At 41.6% G+C, this 17,116-nt stretch overlaps 1 protein-coding gene across 3 annotated transcripts in view; it reads left to right on the plus strand.

Annotated features, from left to right (window-relative positions):
• The window catches only part of OSBPL1A (oxysterol binding protein like 1A), a 237,663-nt gene extending 222,679 nt beyond the window's left edge, over positions 1-14,984 (plus strand). For all 3 annotated transcript variants that reach the window (XM_069731208.1, XM_069731209.1, XM_069731210.1), the window contains 2 exons: positions 3,124-3,214; positions 14,574-14,984. In XM_069731208.1, the coding sequence (XP_069587309.1) occupies positions 3,124-3,214; positions 14,574-14,676 (194 nt within the window). In that variant the 3' untranslated portion in view covers positions 14,677-14,984. The remainder of the gene's footprint in view (positions 1-3,123; positions 3,215-14,573) is intronic.
• Positions 14,985-17,116: the final 2,132 nt, after the last annotated feature.

Raw genomic sequence — 17,116 nt, forward strand, 5'->3', positions numbered from 1 at the left:
CCCAACCCTGGGACCTTTTTAGGATGTTCTGTGGTTCTCTGTCCCCCAATGAAGGGTCTGATCAATTAAGATTTGTGGTACTCATTGTAAAATCTGTTCCTCTGTATTCTTCATTGGGGACACAGCACCCACCCTTAGTTGCCTGGTTAGGCGTTCATTTTCATCTCTCTGGGTGTAATTGAATTATTTTTCCATATGCTTTAATGTTTGTTTTGCTTCTCCTACCTCCTTTCTCACTAAATTGAGGGAGCCTTAGGCTAGCAGGGGTGGTATAGTCTGCTGAGACAATTTTCATTTAGAAGGTAATATTGGTTCCATCTGACAGCAGACTATCCCACGGTTCTCTGTTTCCCCCAATGAAGACTACGGAGACAGATTTTACATTGAGTACCAAAAATCTTTTCAGAATGAATGATCAGTCCTGGTGGAGAAAGTAGCCCATTCATCTGATGGCAAACTTTCTTTTCATATGTACTATTGATTTATATAAAATAAAAAAAAAACTGTTACACTTCAACTATACATTGGAAAGGTAAATGATGGCTTTGAGTTTTCTCCATTTGACTACAATCTTTGTAACTGTGAATTGGTTGAGTCCAAACTCTTTAGAGATAGTTGTGTAACCTTTTCTGACCTGGGGAGCATCAACAATTCTTCTGCTGATGTTTTCGGAAGTTGCCTTTGTAGATTTCCACAATTGTGCTATGAAGATCAGACTTTGATAGATTTAGTAATGTTTTTTCTATGAGGAAACAATCTATTTTACTTACCGTATATACTCGAGTATAAGCTGAGATTTTCAGCCCATTTTTTTTAGGCTGAAAGCACCCCTCTCGGCTTATACTCGAGTCATTGTCTCAGGGGGTCGACGGGGGAGGGGGAGCGGCAGCTGTCACATTCTCAGCTGCTCCTGGCGCAGTCCCTGCATCTCCAATGGTCTCCAGGCGCCGGCAGTTCTTCCTGTGTTGAGCGGTCACATGGTACCGCTCATTACAGTAATGAATATGGACGCGACTCTACTTCCATAGGGGTGTAGCCGCATATTCATTACTTTAATGAGCTTCTGCATTAGCATTAATAGTGGTACTGTTTACCTTGCCATATTTGGCTTGCACTCTGCACTTTATTGGTACTCTTTTATTACCACTTTGGCTGCAATACTAGGCATTTCTCATCCTGTATCTCCCTGTACCCATAGTATATCTATGAGCAATATTGCATGTTACTATTTTATTGATTCTTGTCACTATTTGCCCAGTTAATTATACTATATCTGGATATATATCTCTCATATGCATTATGCATCACCCTATATCATGATGTATTTTCTTGATATATATAAGTGTATTCCTGTGGCATATATATAAATTTATCTTATTTGCTCCACTGATTTATTATCACGCCTGTGTGTGGCACTAGTGTCGCCTTCTTGTTTGTCATTGCATCATCTTATGATGTTCTTATCTTGCATTATTTATGTATTTTAATATAGTTCTTCAATAAAATATTCTATTTTGCTCAAGTGTCCATTTTTCTCTTGGTTTTTTATGGGGCTATAATCAACATTTGTGCAGCATTGTATGGGGCAAATGTCTCTATGGAGCATCTTATGGGGCCATAATCAACATTTGTGAAGCAATGTATGGGGCACATTTTCTATGGAGCATCTTATGGGGCCATTATTAACTTTTGTGCAGCATTATATGAGGCATGTTTTAATATGGAGCATTTTATGGGGCTCAAACTTTATGGAGCATTATATGGGGCGTATTTTGTATGGAGCATCTTATGGGGCCCATCAAGAACTGTATGGAGCATTATATGAGGCTCCTGATTCAATATGGATATTCAAAAACACTTAACCTACTGATGTCTCAATTAATTTTACTTTTATTGGTACCTATTTTTATTTTTGAAATTTACCAGTAGCTGCTGCATTTTCCACCCTAGGCTTATACTCACGTCATTAAGTTTTCCCAGTTTTTTTGTGGCAAAATTAGGGGGGTCGGCTTATACTCAAGTATATACAGCATTTAATTTGCTTTTCTTTATCAACCTTGTGTAAAAATCTGCAGTAGTTTTAGGTCAAATTTATGCCACAAAATGTATAATTCTGAAGGATTCAGAAACCTGCAAGCACCATTGTAATGACATCTGTCAGTAGGATCAACCCTGGTAAGTCATGTATATGGACATGTAGGTCTTGGGAAGCTGAATAAAAGTGATTTGTTGATACCTGCTTTCGATGTTTTATACCAGGAAAATGCACAGTATTCTTAATATGTAAAGGGCTATTCACATCTGTTTGGCTCATAGATCTTCATGAAGATCTGCCTCCAGAGCATATTTTAAAATAAAGGGGGCATTACCAGTGTGATATGTAATGACTGCCATTCTGCGCTCCAGATCTACATGTGTCACACTACTAATGCAAATCTCCACCCCTCTTTAGGCTATGTGCACACGTTGTGGATTAAACTTAGGAATTTCTGGTGCGGATTCTGCCTCTCCTGGCAGAAAACGCACCTGCGGATTTGTCGCGTTTCTTGTGCGGTTCCGCAGCATTTTTTGCTGCGGTTTTCTTGCGGATTTGCTGCGGTTTTTACCCCTGCGGTTTTCTATAATGGAATGGGTGCAAAACCCTGTAGATTCACAAAAAAGTGACATGCTACTTCTTTTAAACTGCAGCGTTTCCGCAGCGGATTTTCCGCAAAGTGCGCACAGCATTTTTTTTTTCTCATTGATTTACATTGTACTGAAAATCAATTGCGGATCTGCAGCATTTCTGCACTGCAAAAAACGCTGCGGATCCGCAGAGAATCTGCAACGTGTACACATACCCTTATTATTGTAAAGTAAGCTCTGGAAGATTCTCAGAGAGATCTAGGTTATGCCCATAGATCTTAACAGTTCACTTACATATTAAGAAAAATGTGGATTTGTTGGGAATAAGAAATTAGATCTCAGATATCAATGTATAATTGTATTCAACTTTCTATCACCTACATGTTCATATAGACAACTTAAGAGAGTTGTTCCTACTGATAGATTCCCTTTTAATAATGTATAACAAGTTGCACACACAAATTGGTCTAACTGCCTTTTTTATTTTCATTATCTAAGATACAGCAAGTGAAGAAAAGAAAAGACTAGAAGAAAAACAAAGAGCTGCTCGGAAGAATCGTTCTAAGTCAGATGAAGACTGGAAAACAAGGTGGGTAGAACAATGAAAGCTTGTGTATTGGTATGATTAAAAGTGCTATCGCAGTATATTTACTGGATAAGTTGATCAGAGTGGGGGAACCTTGTTCCGTGGGGGACTGACCAGAAGGAGCCACAAAAAGACAGCGTGAAAAGCAGTCCCTCCGCTTCAAGATGGCGCTGTCGTCGTCATGCTGGAGACAGATTGAACGGGAAATGAGGAGGAGGATGGAAGTGGTGACCAGGCTTGAGCAATTTTCCATCACCGTAATTCTGGTCTCATTTGGTGATGGAGGCATTAACACAGCAACTACCCCGCAGCTATGCACAGGCTACGGAGCGGAAGAATCAGGTGAGGGAAAGATAGGAGAGGCAGCCAGATTGATCGAGGGGCGAAAAGCCGGCAAAGCTGCACGTGGTACAGTACTTCCTGCCCACAGCCTAATCTGCACCATGGGGACATACAGGTACCAGAGGAACCCACTTTAAAAGACCCTTTCATGGCAGTGGTATTTCTGTTTTGAGTGTACAGTTTGGTGGTCTTACAGATGAGATGGCAGGTATATGTCACAAACGGCATAAAATAGAAGATGGAACAGGGACAGTGGAAGGCAGAATCGGCACTAATGAGGATCAAATAGCCAGCACAAGCAAAGAGCAGGCTTGCAGTATAGCAGATATTATCACTGCTGGCGAAAACAGATGACCTTGAAAATGGATCAAGGCGCAATGATATAAGACTTATTGGTTTGACTGAAAAAATAGAAGGCTCTTCTACCGAGTTCTTTAAAAACTGGCTGAAATTTAAAAATCGGCCCTGCAACCTTAACCCCTCTGTTTTCTATGGAACAAGCTCATGGGGTTCTCTTCCTCCTGGACAGCCTCCAAGACCTGTGCTGGCTAAAATTTAACACTATTGGGACAGAGATGATCCTGCGACAGGCAAGGGATCCCCCGACTCTTACGATTAATGGATCAAAAATCTCGATCTTTCAGACTATCATATAGAAGTGCAGAAACAAAGGGCCAAATTCCTTGGTTTCAAAAACATAAGAGATTTGCTTGTCCCATGGTCAGTGATGTACCCTGCCAAAATAAGGGTGGTATCCGGAAGTACCATATACTTTTTTTTTTTTTTTTTTTCTCCCAAGATTCAAAAGAAGCCGCTGGCTGGTTATGAATTAGAGACAAATACCCCAGGATCAAATTCTTGATGTTACAAGTTGAAGATCCTGTAGTATGAACTTTAATTCTTCAGAAACACTGTGATTCTTGAGCATGGGAAGAAATCCTGCATGTTGGACAGGTTAACAAATATTTTGGGGTTTTTTTCCCCCTCAGGTTTTATTATGTTTATATTGCAGTCCTTAAGTCTCCTTGGTGGATAATTGAACCCCAGCTAGGCGCAGGTTTTAGGCGGGATTCTCCTATACTTTCCACAGTGACTGAGCCGTCATTTTCTCTGCCTTTTAGGGGTTTGAGAGATAACTAGACAGAGCCATAGAAATACTTCATCTCCTTGTTCAGGTGCTTCATATCTGGTTGGGGTTTTTTGAATGTTTTATATTGTCGACAATCCTGTAAGATCTGCTTAACTAGCTATGTAAAACGGAAATGCTCTACTCATAGGATATTGGAATTGACTTATATCTACTATATTAAATATGGCGGGGTTAGTGAAAATGTTTAGCTGGAATATAAGGGGTCTGCTAATGTTAAAAGGCAGGGAATCTTTCACATCCTACCTCTGAGAAACTTCATCTACTAAATAAGAAGTGGTTACAGGTCAACTATTACTCCACGCAAACTACCTACTCTTGAGTTAGTATATTAGTACATTCTAGTGCTCAATTTGTGTTAGTGATAATGGATACAGAGGGTCAGTATGCATGTTTCTTCTCAGTCATTTACAAAGTCTCTATTAATAATCTCGATCTACATAGCACCACCGTATTCCAGTAAAATTATACCAAAAAGTCTATTATTGCTGGTGTCTCACAAATCCGCTATATTTTAATAGGGGATTTTAATTACCGTATATCTGCCAGATTCTCTCTGGGACAGAGGGAGGCATGAAGCCAAGAGGGTGGAAGGCAACTGTATCCCCTTTGGTCACCTACTTAAGGAGACTGCTTTAATTTGTTTTTGGAGAGCTGGTCATCTTTTTATACCAATACTCCTGTTTTTCATCCAAACTCTCCTTTGTCGAGAATTGTTGTGGGTCTTGGAACTGAACTGAATCAGGGCGTTACATCATACATCAGCTAGCTACCCAGAGTGCTATTCGATCATTGGCCTCTCTGTATCTCCCTAGGCCTGCTTAATGTCTCAGTGCAGTGTAGACCCACTTTTTAGTTGCAAGTTATAGACCTTGAGGGAAAAATTGAACGGGAACTAAAGGAGTATCTTTTTGTTAGAACAGCATCGGCACCCCTGCACAAGTCCTCTTTCCCCGGTCCAGCAGGAATGCCGGCATGGTCACTTACCCATCCTTTCTTGGTGTCTGCTTCCTTCCAGGTCCCACGCATGTCACGCAGGTCTCCTGGGAATATGCTTAGGGCACGCTCTCCCTGCCTCTGAAAGGGACAGCACTCACTTTTCTGAAAATCTTCCCAGCCAAGATCTGGGAGACGTCTGATATAAAAGGCACCCTTCACTTTTGGGAGGTGCCTTAGCAACTTTAGTATTCACTGTGTTTCCTGCTACCAAGTTGTAAGGTTTTAGCACCAGTGCTCCCTGAACTTGATCCTGTCTGTCCTGCCTGCTCTAGTGAAATGGATAACCGTGCGCACAAATAGAGAGGGTGCTCGAATAGGTTACCAAAATATCATTATGCATTCAAAAACTCGGCACTCTACTTTAAATAAACAAGTGGTGGTTTATTGTTGTCCACTGTAGTAGCAAAACGTTTCGGTCTTACTTCAGACCTTCTTCAGTTACAGATAACCGTACGTCTATTGAGTTGGATCAACCGATAGGTTTAGAATGACAAAGCTTGATCAGTCTGTCTATCAAGCTTGAGGTTGGTAAAGATGTGGAGCCTGTGCTTCAGATGGAGACGGGTATGGAGTGCCTGCTCTGTCTGAACCAGAGTCTGTCCATCCTGCCTACCCTGTCTGAAGGGGGTCCTACTTACCCTGCTGTAACCTGTTCCTGAGCTGTCCTGCCTTTATGAAATCCACAGCCTGATTCGTCTTGTCTGCACCTATGCCACCAGCCTCACCAGTCAAGTCTGAACCTGCATCTGTGAACCTGAACCGGAGTCCGTCCTGTCTTCCTGAACCTATCCGGTCCATTCCTGATCCAGTACCTGTTCTGTCTGCCAGACGCATGTCCTCTTGTTATCCAGTTCCTGGCCGGTTCTGCTTCCCAGCCAGCTGATGCGGCTTCATTGTTTGTCCTGGAGTAACACCTGCTGTCCATCTGGATTCAAGTCTAACCACACCATCAGGGGCCCTAGTAAAGAACCAGCTGGTCGCTTAGTAACACACCTCCAGGTTCTCCACCGGACCGGGGCACAGTGGTTCCACAACCACGTATGTAACACTTTAGATCAATAAAAAATACAACTTTTTTACGTGTATGGGAAGCCATGAAGGCCTACATTAGGGGTAATTTTATAAAAGAAATGTCAGCAGTTAAATCCTGTCCTAAGCAGCAGGATCAATTGGTATTTCAGGAATTGGGAGATGTAGAGAGTGCAATGATTACAGATCCAGCGCCGGCTGTGCAAAGCAGGTTGAAACCTGCTCAGGACATGCAAAATCAGGTAACCTTACGGGCTACAGAAAGAAAAAGGCGGTTTCAGAAGATGAAATATTTTGAAGATTGGGGGAGGGGGCAATATAATAGTAATAACCCTATGGGAATTGCCCTTCGATACATGGTTAGACTGGGTCCACTGCTTTCAAATCTTGAGGCAGGCAAATTCCATATATGCTCTTCCAAATACTCCACAACACAAAAAAAAATGGAAATAATTGAACAGTTATGGAATGTGACTGCTTTTACAAAATTCACCAAAATTTGAAATACAAATAATGTTTCGGAGTTTGTCCATATAAGGCTTTGAATATTGATGGCAGGTTGGGGTGTGGAACCTCTTGCAACTTATGGAACAGAATATTTTTTAAACAATTGATAGACTGCAAGAGGGATACACCTTATGTCATATTGTTTTATCAATTCCTACAGTTGCAACATGCTTTTGAGTGTCAATGCAGATCTTGGTGCTAGACATTATAGGGTCACAGAGAAACACCAAATAGTTCATATCCTTAATCTACATAACCTTCTAAGTATAATTCTTTCAAACTACCCTCTGAAAGCCAACGTCAAATGGGAAAATGAGTTGGGGCCCATTTCAAATGAGATGTGGAACTCCATTTTAGAGTACATCCCCAAATTGCCTCTTGGCAAGACTAAAAGGTTTGTCGCAACTGTATATTATTATTATTATTATTTATTATTATAGCGCCATTTATTCCATGGCGCTTTACATGTGAGGAGGGGTATACATAATAAAACAAGTACAATAATCTTGAACAATACAAGTCACAACTGGTACAGGAGGAGAGGACCCTGCCCACGAGGGCTCACAATCTACAAGGGATGGGTGAGGATACAGTAGGTATATCACATATAGGTTATATAAAACATCAGTATGGATGTTTAAAAATGGTCTACGTGGGGGTTCCACATGCCCTAGATGTGGGCTTGCCGAAGCTTGGAGGTTTTGGACAACTGTTCTAAACTTAATTGAAGAAATGGGAGCGACAGTATATAGAAATCCTATTGTATGCATTCTAGGATATGTGGATGAAGCTTTTACAGATGAACAGGGAAAAATAAAAATTTAGATTTCTTTATGCTGCACGGAAATTGATTGCCTCCCACTGGTTGTCGGAAACTCCACCCACATGTAGAGTATTCATTAATTATGTTCTTATGGAAAGAAGTGTATATCTTAAACTGGTGGGCAATTACATTATACAAACATTTGGGTCCCTTGGCTTAATGCCTCAGGATTAGCATCATTTGAGCAGTTGAGAAAGTCTTCTTAACCCAGGTTATATAATTGTTCTATGATCATATAAATTATTATTTTTAATGTGATGTATCCTTGATTGTACCTAAATAAATGGTCTCTATATGTTATTGTAATATTTGGTTAAAGGAATTCTACACTGTTCTACATATTTTCAATAGTTGTCATGTTGTTATTAAAGGGACACTGTCACCTGAATTTGGAGGGAACAATCTTCAGCCATGGAGGCGAGGTTTTGGGGGTTTTGATTCACCCTTTCCTTACCCACTGGCTGCATGCTGGCTGCAATATTGGATTGAAGTTCATTCTCTGTCCTCTGTAGTACATGCCTGCACAAGGCAAGATTGCAGGCATGTGCAGGCGTGTACTATGGAGGACAGAGAATGAACTTCTATCCAATATTGCAGCCAGCATGCAGCCAGCGGGTAAGGAAAGGGTGAATCAAAAAACTCAAAACCCCGCCTCCATGGCTGAAGATTGTTCCCTCCAAATTCAGGTGACAGTGTCCCTTTAAATGATTGATTTCTTAATGATTTTGACCTCCTGAATTAAAATCTGCCAATGAAAATTTTTAGTTGGCTATATCAGTTTTCCTTTTACTGCTGCATATAATTAATGCATAAAAGATTCAATTCTTTGAAACATTGTTATTTTTGCAAATATAAAGATGCAGAATATTGTTATGCCTATTTTCCGATATTTATTTAGAGGAAACTTGGCAACAATTCAAATAAATAAATCATGTCTAAACACTATTGCGAATTCAACACGGTTACAGAAATTGCACTACAACATTTGGTCCTCATTCAGTGACTACTTTTTTTTTTTTATGCTTGTCTCTTGTACTCCTTCATCGGATCATCTCTTATGATTGTCCAGCGCAGTAATCTGCAAGCATTGATGTATTCCATTGTCCTTTATGTTTTCTCCGTAGCCGCAATATCTTACTCATCACTCACCATTCTTGTCACTCACTGCTCCACAGTTTGGTGAAAGTCTAGATGTGAATGTAAGAAATGCCTCCAAGACTTTTTATGCTGCTCCAGTATTCTGTAATACACTACCCTAGATGATCCGAGTAATACCTAGGTGTCACATTTTTAAGCATGATATAGAAATACATCTCTTTAGAGTCCGAACTTCACTAATCTCACTCCTTTCCTGTTCCCCAAAATCTGGCACATAGAATAAGTGTGTTTAAAATAAAGATCTACCTTCTCTGCAGCAAACGCTGCTGCAGGGAAGATATGAATCGCGGCTTCAGCACCAGTGGGGGGGGCAGCGCTTAACCCCTTTCTGACCTCGGACGGGATAGTACGTCTGAGGTCAGATCCCCTGCTTTGATGCAGGGCTCCGCGGTGAGCCCGCATCAAAGCCGGGACATGTCAGCTGTTTTGAACAGCTGACATGTGCCCGTAATAGGCGCGGGCAGAATCGCGATCTGCCCCGCACCTATTAACTAGTTAAATGCCGCTGTCAAACGCAGACAGCGGCATTTAACTACCGCTTCCGGCCGGGCGGCCGGAAATGACGTCATCGCCAACCCCCGTCACATGATCGGGGGTCGGCGATGCATCAGGATGCGTCAGGATGGTAACCATAGAGGTCCTAGGGACCTCTATGGTTACTGATCACCGGTGGCTGTGAGCTCCACCCTGTGGTCGGCGCTCACAGCACACCTCCATTTCTGCTACATAGCAGCGAACAGCAGATCGCTGCTATGTAGCAGAGGCCGATCGAGTTGTGCCTGCTTCTAGCCTCCCATGGAGGCTATTGAAGCATGGCAAAAGTTAAAAAAAAAAAAAAGTTAAAAAAAAATGTGAAAAAAATATAAAAGTTTAAATCGCCCCCTTTCGCCCCAATCAAAATAAATCAATAAAAAAAAAATCAAATCTACACATATTTGGTATCGCCGCGCTCAGAATCGCCGGATCTATCAAATAAAAAAAAGCATTAACCTGATCGCTAAACGGCGTAGCAAGAAAAAAATTCGAAACGCCAGAATTACGTTTTTTAGGTCGCCGCAATATTGCATTAAAATGCAATAACGGGCGATCAAAAGAACGTATCTGCACCAAAATGCTATCATTAAAAACGTCATCTCAGCACGCAAAAAATAAGCCCTCCACCGACCCCAGACCATGAAAAATGGAGACGCTACGAGTATCGGAAAATGGCGCAATTTTTTTTTTTTTTTTTTAGCAAAGTTTGGAATTTTTTTTCACCACTTAGATAAAAAATAACCTACTCATGTTAGGTGTCTATGAACTCGTACTGACCTGGAGAATCATAATGTCAGGTCAGTTTTAGCATTTAGTGAACCTAGCAAAAAAGCCAAACCAAAAACAAGTGTGGGATTGCACTTTTTTTGCAATTTCACCGCACTTGGAATTTTTTTCCCGTTTTCTAGTACACGACATGCTAAAACCAATGATGTCGTTCAAAAGTACAACTCGTCCCGCAAAAAATAAGCCCTCACATGGCCAAATTGATGGAAAAATAAAAAAGTTATGGCTCTGGGAAGGAGGGGAGTGAAAAACGAACACGGAAAAACAAAAAATCCCAAGGTCATGAAGGGGTTAATGTAGCGCTGTCTCCTACACGGAGACTTTAATGGGTCCGTGTAATACATGCGCTCCCACGAACACTGACATGTCTCCGTGTTTGGCACACGGAGACACGATCCGCAAAAAATCAATGACATCTGAACAGATGCATTGATTTTTGTGTGTCTACGTGTGTCAGTGGCTCTGGTACGTCACCTCACGTACCGGAGCCACTGACGTGTGAAACCGGCCTAATGCACATTTCCTCCTGCTTTGGAGAGGGAATTTGCACCATTGATATGTCCAGTGTCCACCCAGTACTTTGTTCCACCCTGTTTGGAGCAATTTAGTAGAGGTTTGTGAAGAGGCTGACAACGAAGTACACTGCTCAAAAAATAAAGGGAACACTTAAACAACAGAATATAACTCCAAGTAAATCAAACTTCTGTGAAATCAAACTGTCCACTTAGGGGGCAACACTGACAATCAATTTCACATGCGGTTGTGCAAATGGAATAGACAACAGATGGAAATTATTGGCAATTATCAAGACACTCAATAAAGGAGTGGTTCTGCAGGTGGGGACGACAGACCACATCTCAGTACCAATGTTTTCTGGCTGATGTTTTGGTCACTTTTGAATGTTGGTTGTGCTTTCACACTCATGGTAGCATGATACAGACTCAACAACCCACACAAGTGGCTCAGGTAGTGCAGCTCATCCAGGATGGCACATCAATGCGAGCTGTGGTAAGAAGGTTTGCTGTGTCTGTCAGCGTAGTGTCCAGAGGCTGGAGGCGCTACCAGGAGACAGCCAGTACACCAGGAGACGTGGAGGGAGCTATAGAAGGGCAACAACCCAGCAGCAGGATGGCTACCTCAGCCTTTGTGCAAGGAGGAACAGGAGGAGCACTGCCAGGGCCCTGCAAAATGACTTCCAGCAGACCACAAATGTGCATGTGTCTGCACAAATGGTTAGAAACTGACTCCATGAGGATGGTCTGAGTGCCCGATGTCCACAGATGAGGGTTGTGCTCACAGCCTAACACTGTGCAGGACACTTAGCATTTGCCACAGAACACCAGGATTGGCCAATTCGCCACTGGCAAATTTGCCAGTGGTGCCCTGTGCTCTTCACAGGTGAAAGCAGATTCACACTGAGCCCATGTGACAGAGTCTGGAGACGCAGTAGAGAGCGATTTGCTGCCTGCAACATCCTTCAGCATGACCGGTTTGGGAGTGGGTCAGTAATGGTGTGGGGTGGCATTTCTTTGGAGGGCCGCACAGCCCTCCATGAGCTCGCCAGAGGTAGCCTGACTGCCATTAGGTACCGAGATGAGATCTTCAGACCCCTTGTGAGACCATATGCTGGTGCAGTTGGCCCTGGGTTCCTCCTAATGCAGGACAATGCCAGACCTCATGTGGCTGGAGTGTGTCAGCAGTTCCTACAAGATGAAGGCATTGAAGTTATGGACTGGCCCTCCCGTTCCCCAGACCTGAATCCGATTGAACACATCTGGGGCATCATGTCTCGCACCATCCACCAACGTCACGCTGCACCACAGACTGTCCAGGAGTTGCCAGATGCTTTGGTCCAGAACTGGGAGGAGATCCCTCAGGAGACCATCTGCCGCCTCATCAGGATCATGCCCAGGTGTTGTAAGGAGATCATACAGGCATGTGGAGGCTACACACTACTGAGCATCATTTCCTTGTCTTGAGCCATTTCCACTGAAGGTGGATCAGCCTGTAACTTCATTTTCCACTTTGATTTTGAGCATCATTGCAACTCTAGACCTCCGTGGAATGTTAGTTGTGAATTAAGTTGATCCTTTTTAGGTTTTATTGTTGTCAACCCATTCCACTATGTAATGAATGAAGATTTACAACTGGAATATTTCATTCAGTGATATCTAAGATGTGTTCCCTTTATTTTTTTTGAGCAGTGTATATTGCTCGTAACGGGTCCCAAGGTCTGGGAAGATCGAAACATTTGCCATCTTGTTCATCAAGTGTGGAACCCCTGGACATGACATGCTGACACATAAATAACTGTAATTTCCCTGGTCTTTTCTATATTGATATCAAATGATTAGGTGTCTGACATGCTACATTCCTACCAATCAGCCATGGAAAGGGCTTGTAGTTCTTGTGTGAGCAAGATATATCTGTTCACAGGTTTTTTAATGCCCTGATGTGGTCACCATGGTGTGGGTGTGTCTGCATTAGGGGGAATTCTGGATGTACTCTCACCCATTGTTCCCTTCGGACCCTTACTCACACCTGTGTCTCCACATTTTATAGGGTTGTGTCTCTACTACTTGTTTGATAAAGTCTTCATTGATGTGGCCGTTTGTACTTGGCCTCGGAGTGTTATGAATTACATTGCTAATAATGCTTTCAATATTTCTTTCCTTTTTTTTTTTTTTTAATACCTTGTTTGCTTCTCTAGCTCCTGCTCACTGTATGCTGGTGGCGAGACACATTCTCTGCTTCTTTAGAACGCATAGCGATTGCTTCTGCATGCGCTGTGATAGCTTCCAGCCTTTGGAGCGCATTCTTGTATGTTAAATAACAGATTGCCGAAAGCAAGTAACCCTAACTAAAGACCTAAAAAAATTATACTTTATTTGCCAACTAAGGAAAAGATTAAAACTCGCACTAGACAGTGTGGTATTGGGGGACACCAATATACCAATGGTTGAATTAGATTGAACTCACGTCCTATAAGATTCTCATTACCCCATTAATAAATACAATAGAAGGCATGTGGATTCAGGTGCGGCCGCTACCTATACCATATTTATCGCCATATCAACCTACACTGCCTAGTGTTATCTAAAAAATTGCCCTAAACCTCCCCGACATGTTTCGCCAGAGTGACTGGCATCAACAGGGGATGGAGGCTATATTATATACATGGAGTAGCGATACGCGTTGGGATACTCCAGGGTTTCTTATGCTCATGTTGCTCATGTGGTGGCAAGTATTGGTGGTGTTCTTTACATATCTTTTGTGGTTTACAACATGGATACATTTGTGATCTTGCTGAATTTTTGCACCATATTATTGTTTACAAGATCTGTACTTTATTGTGAGTGATTTGATAATTAATATTATATTTTTATTTGGTGCTTTTCAAATTTTAGTGGTTCTCCACATAATTATTCCATGTTGTTTACTGCTTGTCCATTGCATGGAGTCATCTATTGCCCTACTTCACTGGAGTTATATTTATACTTTGTGGGGTTATTTGGACCTACTTAGCCCGTATTCGCACATTCTACTAGGGGTGTGTGCTGTCTGTTTTTTATGCTATTTTACATGTTTTTATGCCATTTTACACTTTTTAGTTTTCTAAATAAAGCTTATTTCACTTACCGTATTTGTTGTGTGTGCACTTTCATTTGCACCTCTTTTTTTCTTTTTTTTTTTTCTAAATACATTTATATTATAGGCGCAATAGTTGCACCCTTCGATTTTCACTTTGGCTGTGCCGCTGTTCTTTCCCCTAAGCAAAATATATCCAATATCCAGTAGACGGCAAGTAGGTAAACAGCTGAACAGTGAGGGTGCCTGGAGTACGGCCTTTACCGATTTGATTATAATGACATTTCCCGACAGATGGGCGATCAGTATTGTAAGCTCTGAAAGCCCCTTTCTTGCCTGAACACACAGTATGGTAACAATTGTCGCTGATATGACAATATATGCACTTAAGTATGTTAAGTATAATCTGCATTTTAATATAATTTACATGCAAATAATTCTTTTTGCAGGTGGTTTCACCAAGGCCCTAATCCTCACAACAATGCGCAGGACTGGCTTTACCGTGGGAAGTACTGGGACAGAAATTACACATACCTTCCAGATATCTATTGATCGTGGCCACGAGAGGAGTCTATTCAGCTGTATGAAATGTAGATTTGTGTTCTCTGACTTTTTGTGCAACTTGCACCTTCACAAACCCCATAGCACTTAATTTATGTAACCCTACTGGATTAGTTGGCATTTTGTAAAACCATCCAATACATGAAACCTTCTAGGCTACCATAAACACCAGTAGGAATTGTAGTGTTGAACTGGTGCTGGCAGATGGCATACACTCATGTCTAGGGTCTGAAATTTTATGTGATGCAGAAATATATACCTTATATTGAAAAATAAATGTTATTTTGATAAGCTCGAAAGATGTTAATTGAAGAATTTCTAAATATTCTCAAGTGTGAATATTACTGGTGTGTTTGAGAAGTTCAAAATATCCTAATATAGAGAGATGTTTATTCTTTTTATGGAGTGGTAATGGCTTTATGAATCTGACTTCACAAAGCAGAGCATATCCAAGTATCAAAGATTTTACATTCATTGATAAAGGTCTTTCAAATACAACAAGGAAAACAATCCAATATTATTAAGTGTATACAGTACATGTATTCTTTAGAATTTCAGGGATATAAGCAGCCATTTACATCAGGATTGTTGTGATATTGGCAAATACGAATACATAAAATCCTGAATATAAAAAATATACGGTATTCCAAAAATCAGCAATCACCTTTTAGTGACCAGTGAATTGCGTATGTGAGCATTTAGTTTTAAGTTCTGTATCCAAGACATACCCAGGCCATAGAAGCCAAAATAAAGGGAATCTCACTCTCCAAACTATATATGCATGTAGCTCTTTCAAAGACATCTACAGCAATGCCTTTACATGTCCAATTGATTCCTCATCTACTCAAATGTTGATTTACTTTTTATTTTTTTGTAGCGAAGCAAGTGCGGCTGAAGGACTACAGTAGATCTGAAGCCTCTGTCACTCCAGCTCTATTTCCTGCCCAGCGCCAACTCCTCCTGCTTAAAGGGAACCTGTCAGCTGTTTTGACGGATATAAGATACGGCCACTGCCTTTCAGGGCTTATGTACAGCATTCTATAATGCTGTAGATAGCCCCCGGTCCGACCTGAAAGATAAGAAAAATAATTTTTATACTCACCTGGGGAGGTAGGTGATCCGGTCTGATGGGTGTGGCAGGTCTGGGTCCTGTGCCTCCCATCTTCTTGCGATGCCGCCCTCCTGTTGCTTCATCGCGCTCCTGCGCAGGCGTACTTATCTGCCCTGTAAAGGGCGGAGTAAAGTACTGCAGTGCGCTGGCGCTGGCCCTCTGACCTTTCCCGGTGCCAGTGCACTGTAGTACTTTCCTCTGCCCTCTATAGGGCAGATAAGTACGCCTGCGCAGGAGTGCAATGCCGGGGAGACATGAAGCAACAGGAGGGTGACATCGCAAGTAGATGGGAGGGCGCCGGACCTTCGACACCCATCAGACCGTCCCCCAGGTGAGTGTAATAAGTTATTTTTCTTATTTTTCTGGTCGGATCTGGGCTTATCTACAGCATTATAGAATGCTACAGATAAGCCCTGAAAGGCGGTGGCCGCATTTTATATCGGCCAAAACTGCAGACAGGTTCACTTTAACTGACAGCTACTATGCTGTGAGACTTCAGGCAAAGGAGCCATTAGTAAAGCTGTAGGAGATAGCGGATAAAGCTGGAGTGACAGTCTACAGATCTACAATTGCTCTTCAGCCTCATTTGCATATCAATTGTTCTGGAAGTGAAATAATTCTGACAGATTACCAGTAAGGAAATCTATATCACTCTTTTTTGTGCCTCTAATTCTAGTTGATCAGTTACAAATTTGTCTCCAATAAATCCTTGAAAAAGAAACAGACTATGTACTGGCTCACCGCCACCAGGGAAGGGGAGAGGGATCTTTACGATGATGAGGTGCACAGAAGTTCCAAGCTGGTTCTCTGCTAAATAGATTAATATGAAAAAAGGTGTAATCCAGCCCCAACAAAAGAGAAAGCGTAAAAACCTCTTGTTTAGCAAGATGGGGTTTTCTTCTAACGTTTGTAGTTTATATATTAGATCCTTTGTCGTTTATTTCTATATACATTGAGGGTCTGTGCTCACATTGCTTATTTTTGACTTGGCGATTTAAATCTGCAGTATTTCAATTTCAGCGTTTATGCTGCTGCTTTCACTCCTACTGAGTGGGGGAAAATGCATCAAAACACGCTTAACCCCTTAACGGCCAGAGGTATTCTCGTTTTTGCAATTTGTTTTTTGCTCCCCCTCTTCTTAGAGCCATAACTTTTTTTATTTTTTGGTCAATATGGCCATGTGAGGACTTGTTTTTTTTGCGGGACAAGTTGTTCTTGTGAAGAACACCCTTGGTTTAAACATATCGTTTACTGGAAAACGGGAAAATAAATTCCAAGTGCTGTGAGATTGCAAAAAAGTGCAATCCCACACTTATTTTT

This window comes from Ranitomeya imitator, chromosome 6 (genome assembly GCF_032444005.1).
Source record: "Ranitomeya imitator isolate aRanImi1 chromosome 6, aRanImi1.pri, whole genome shotgun sequence".
NCBI classification, from domain to species: domain Eukaryota; kingdom Metazoa; phylum Chordata; class Amphibia; order Anura; family Dendrobatidae; genus Ranitomeya; species Ranitomeya imitator.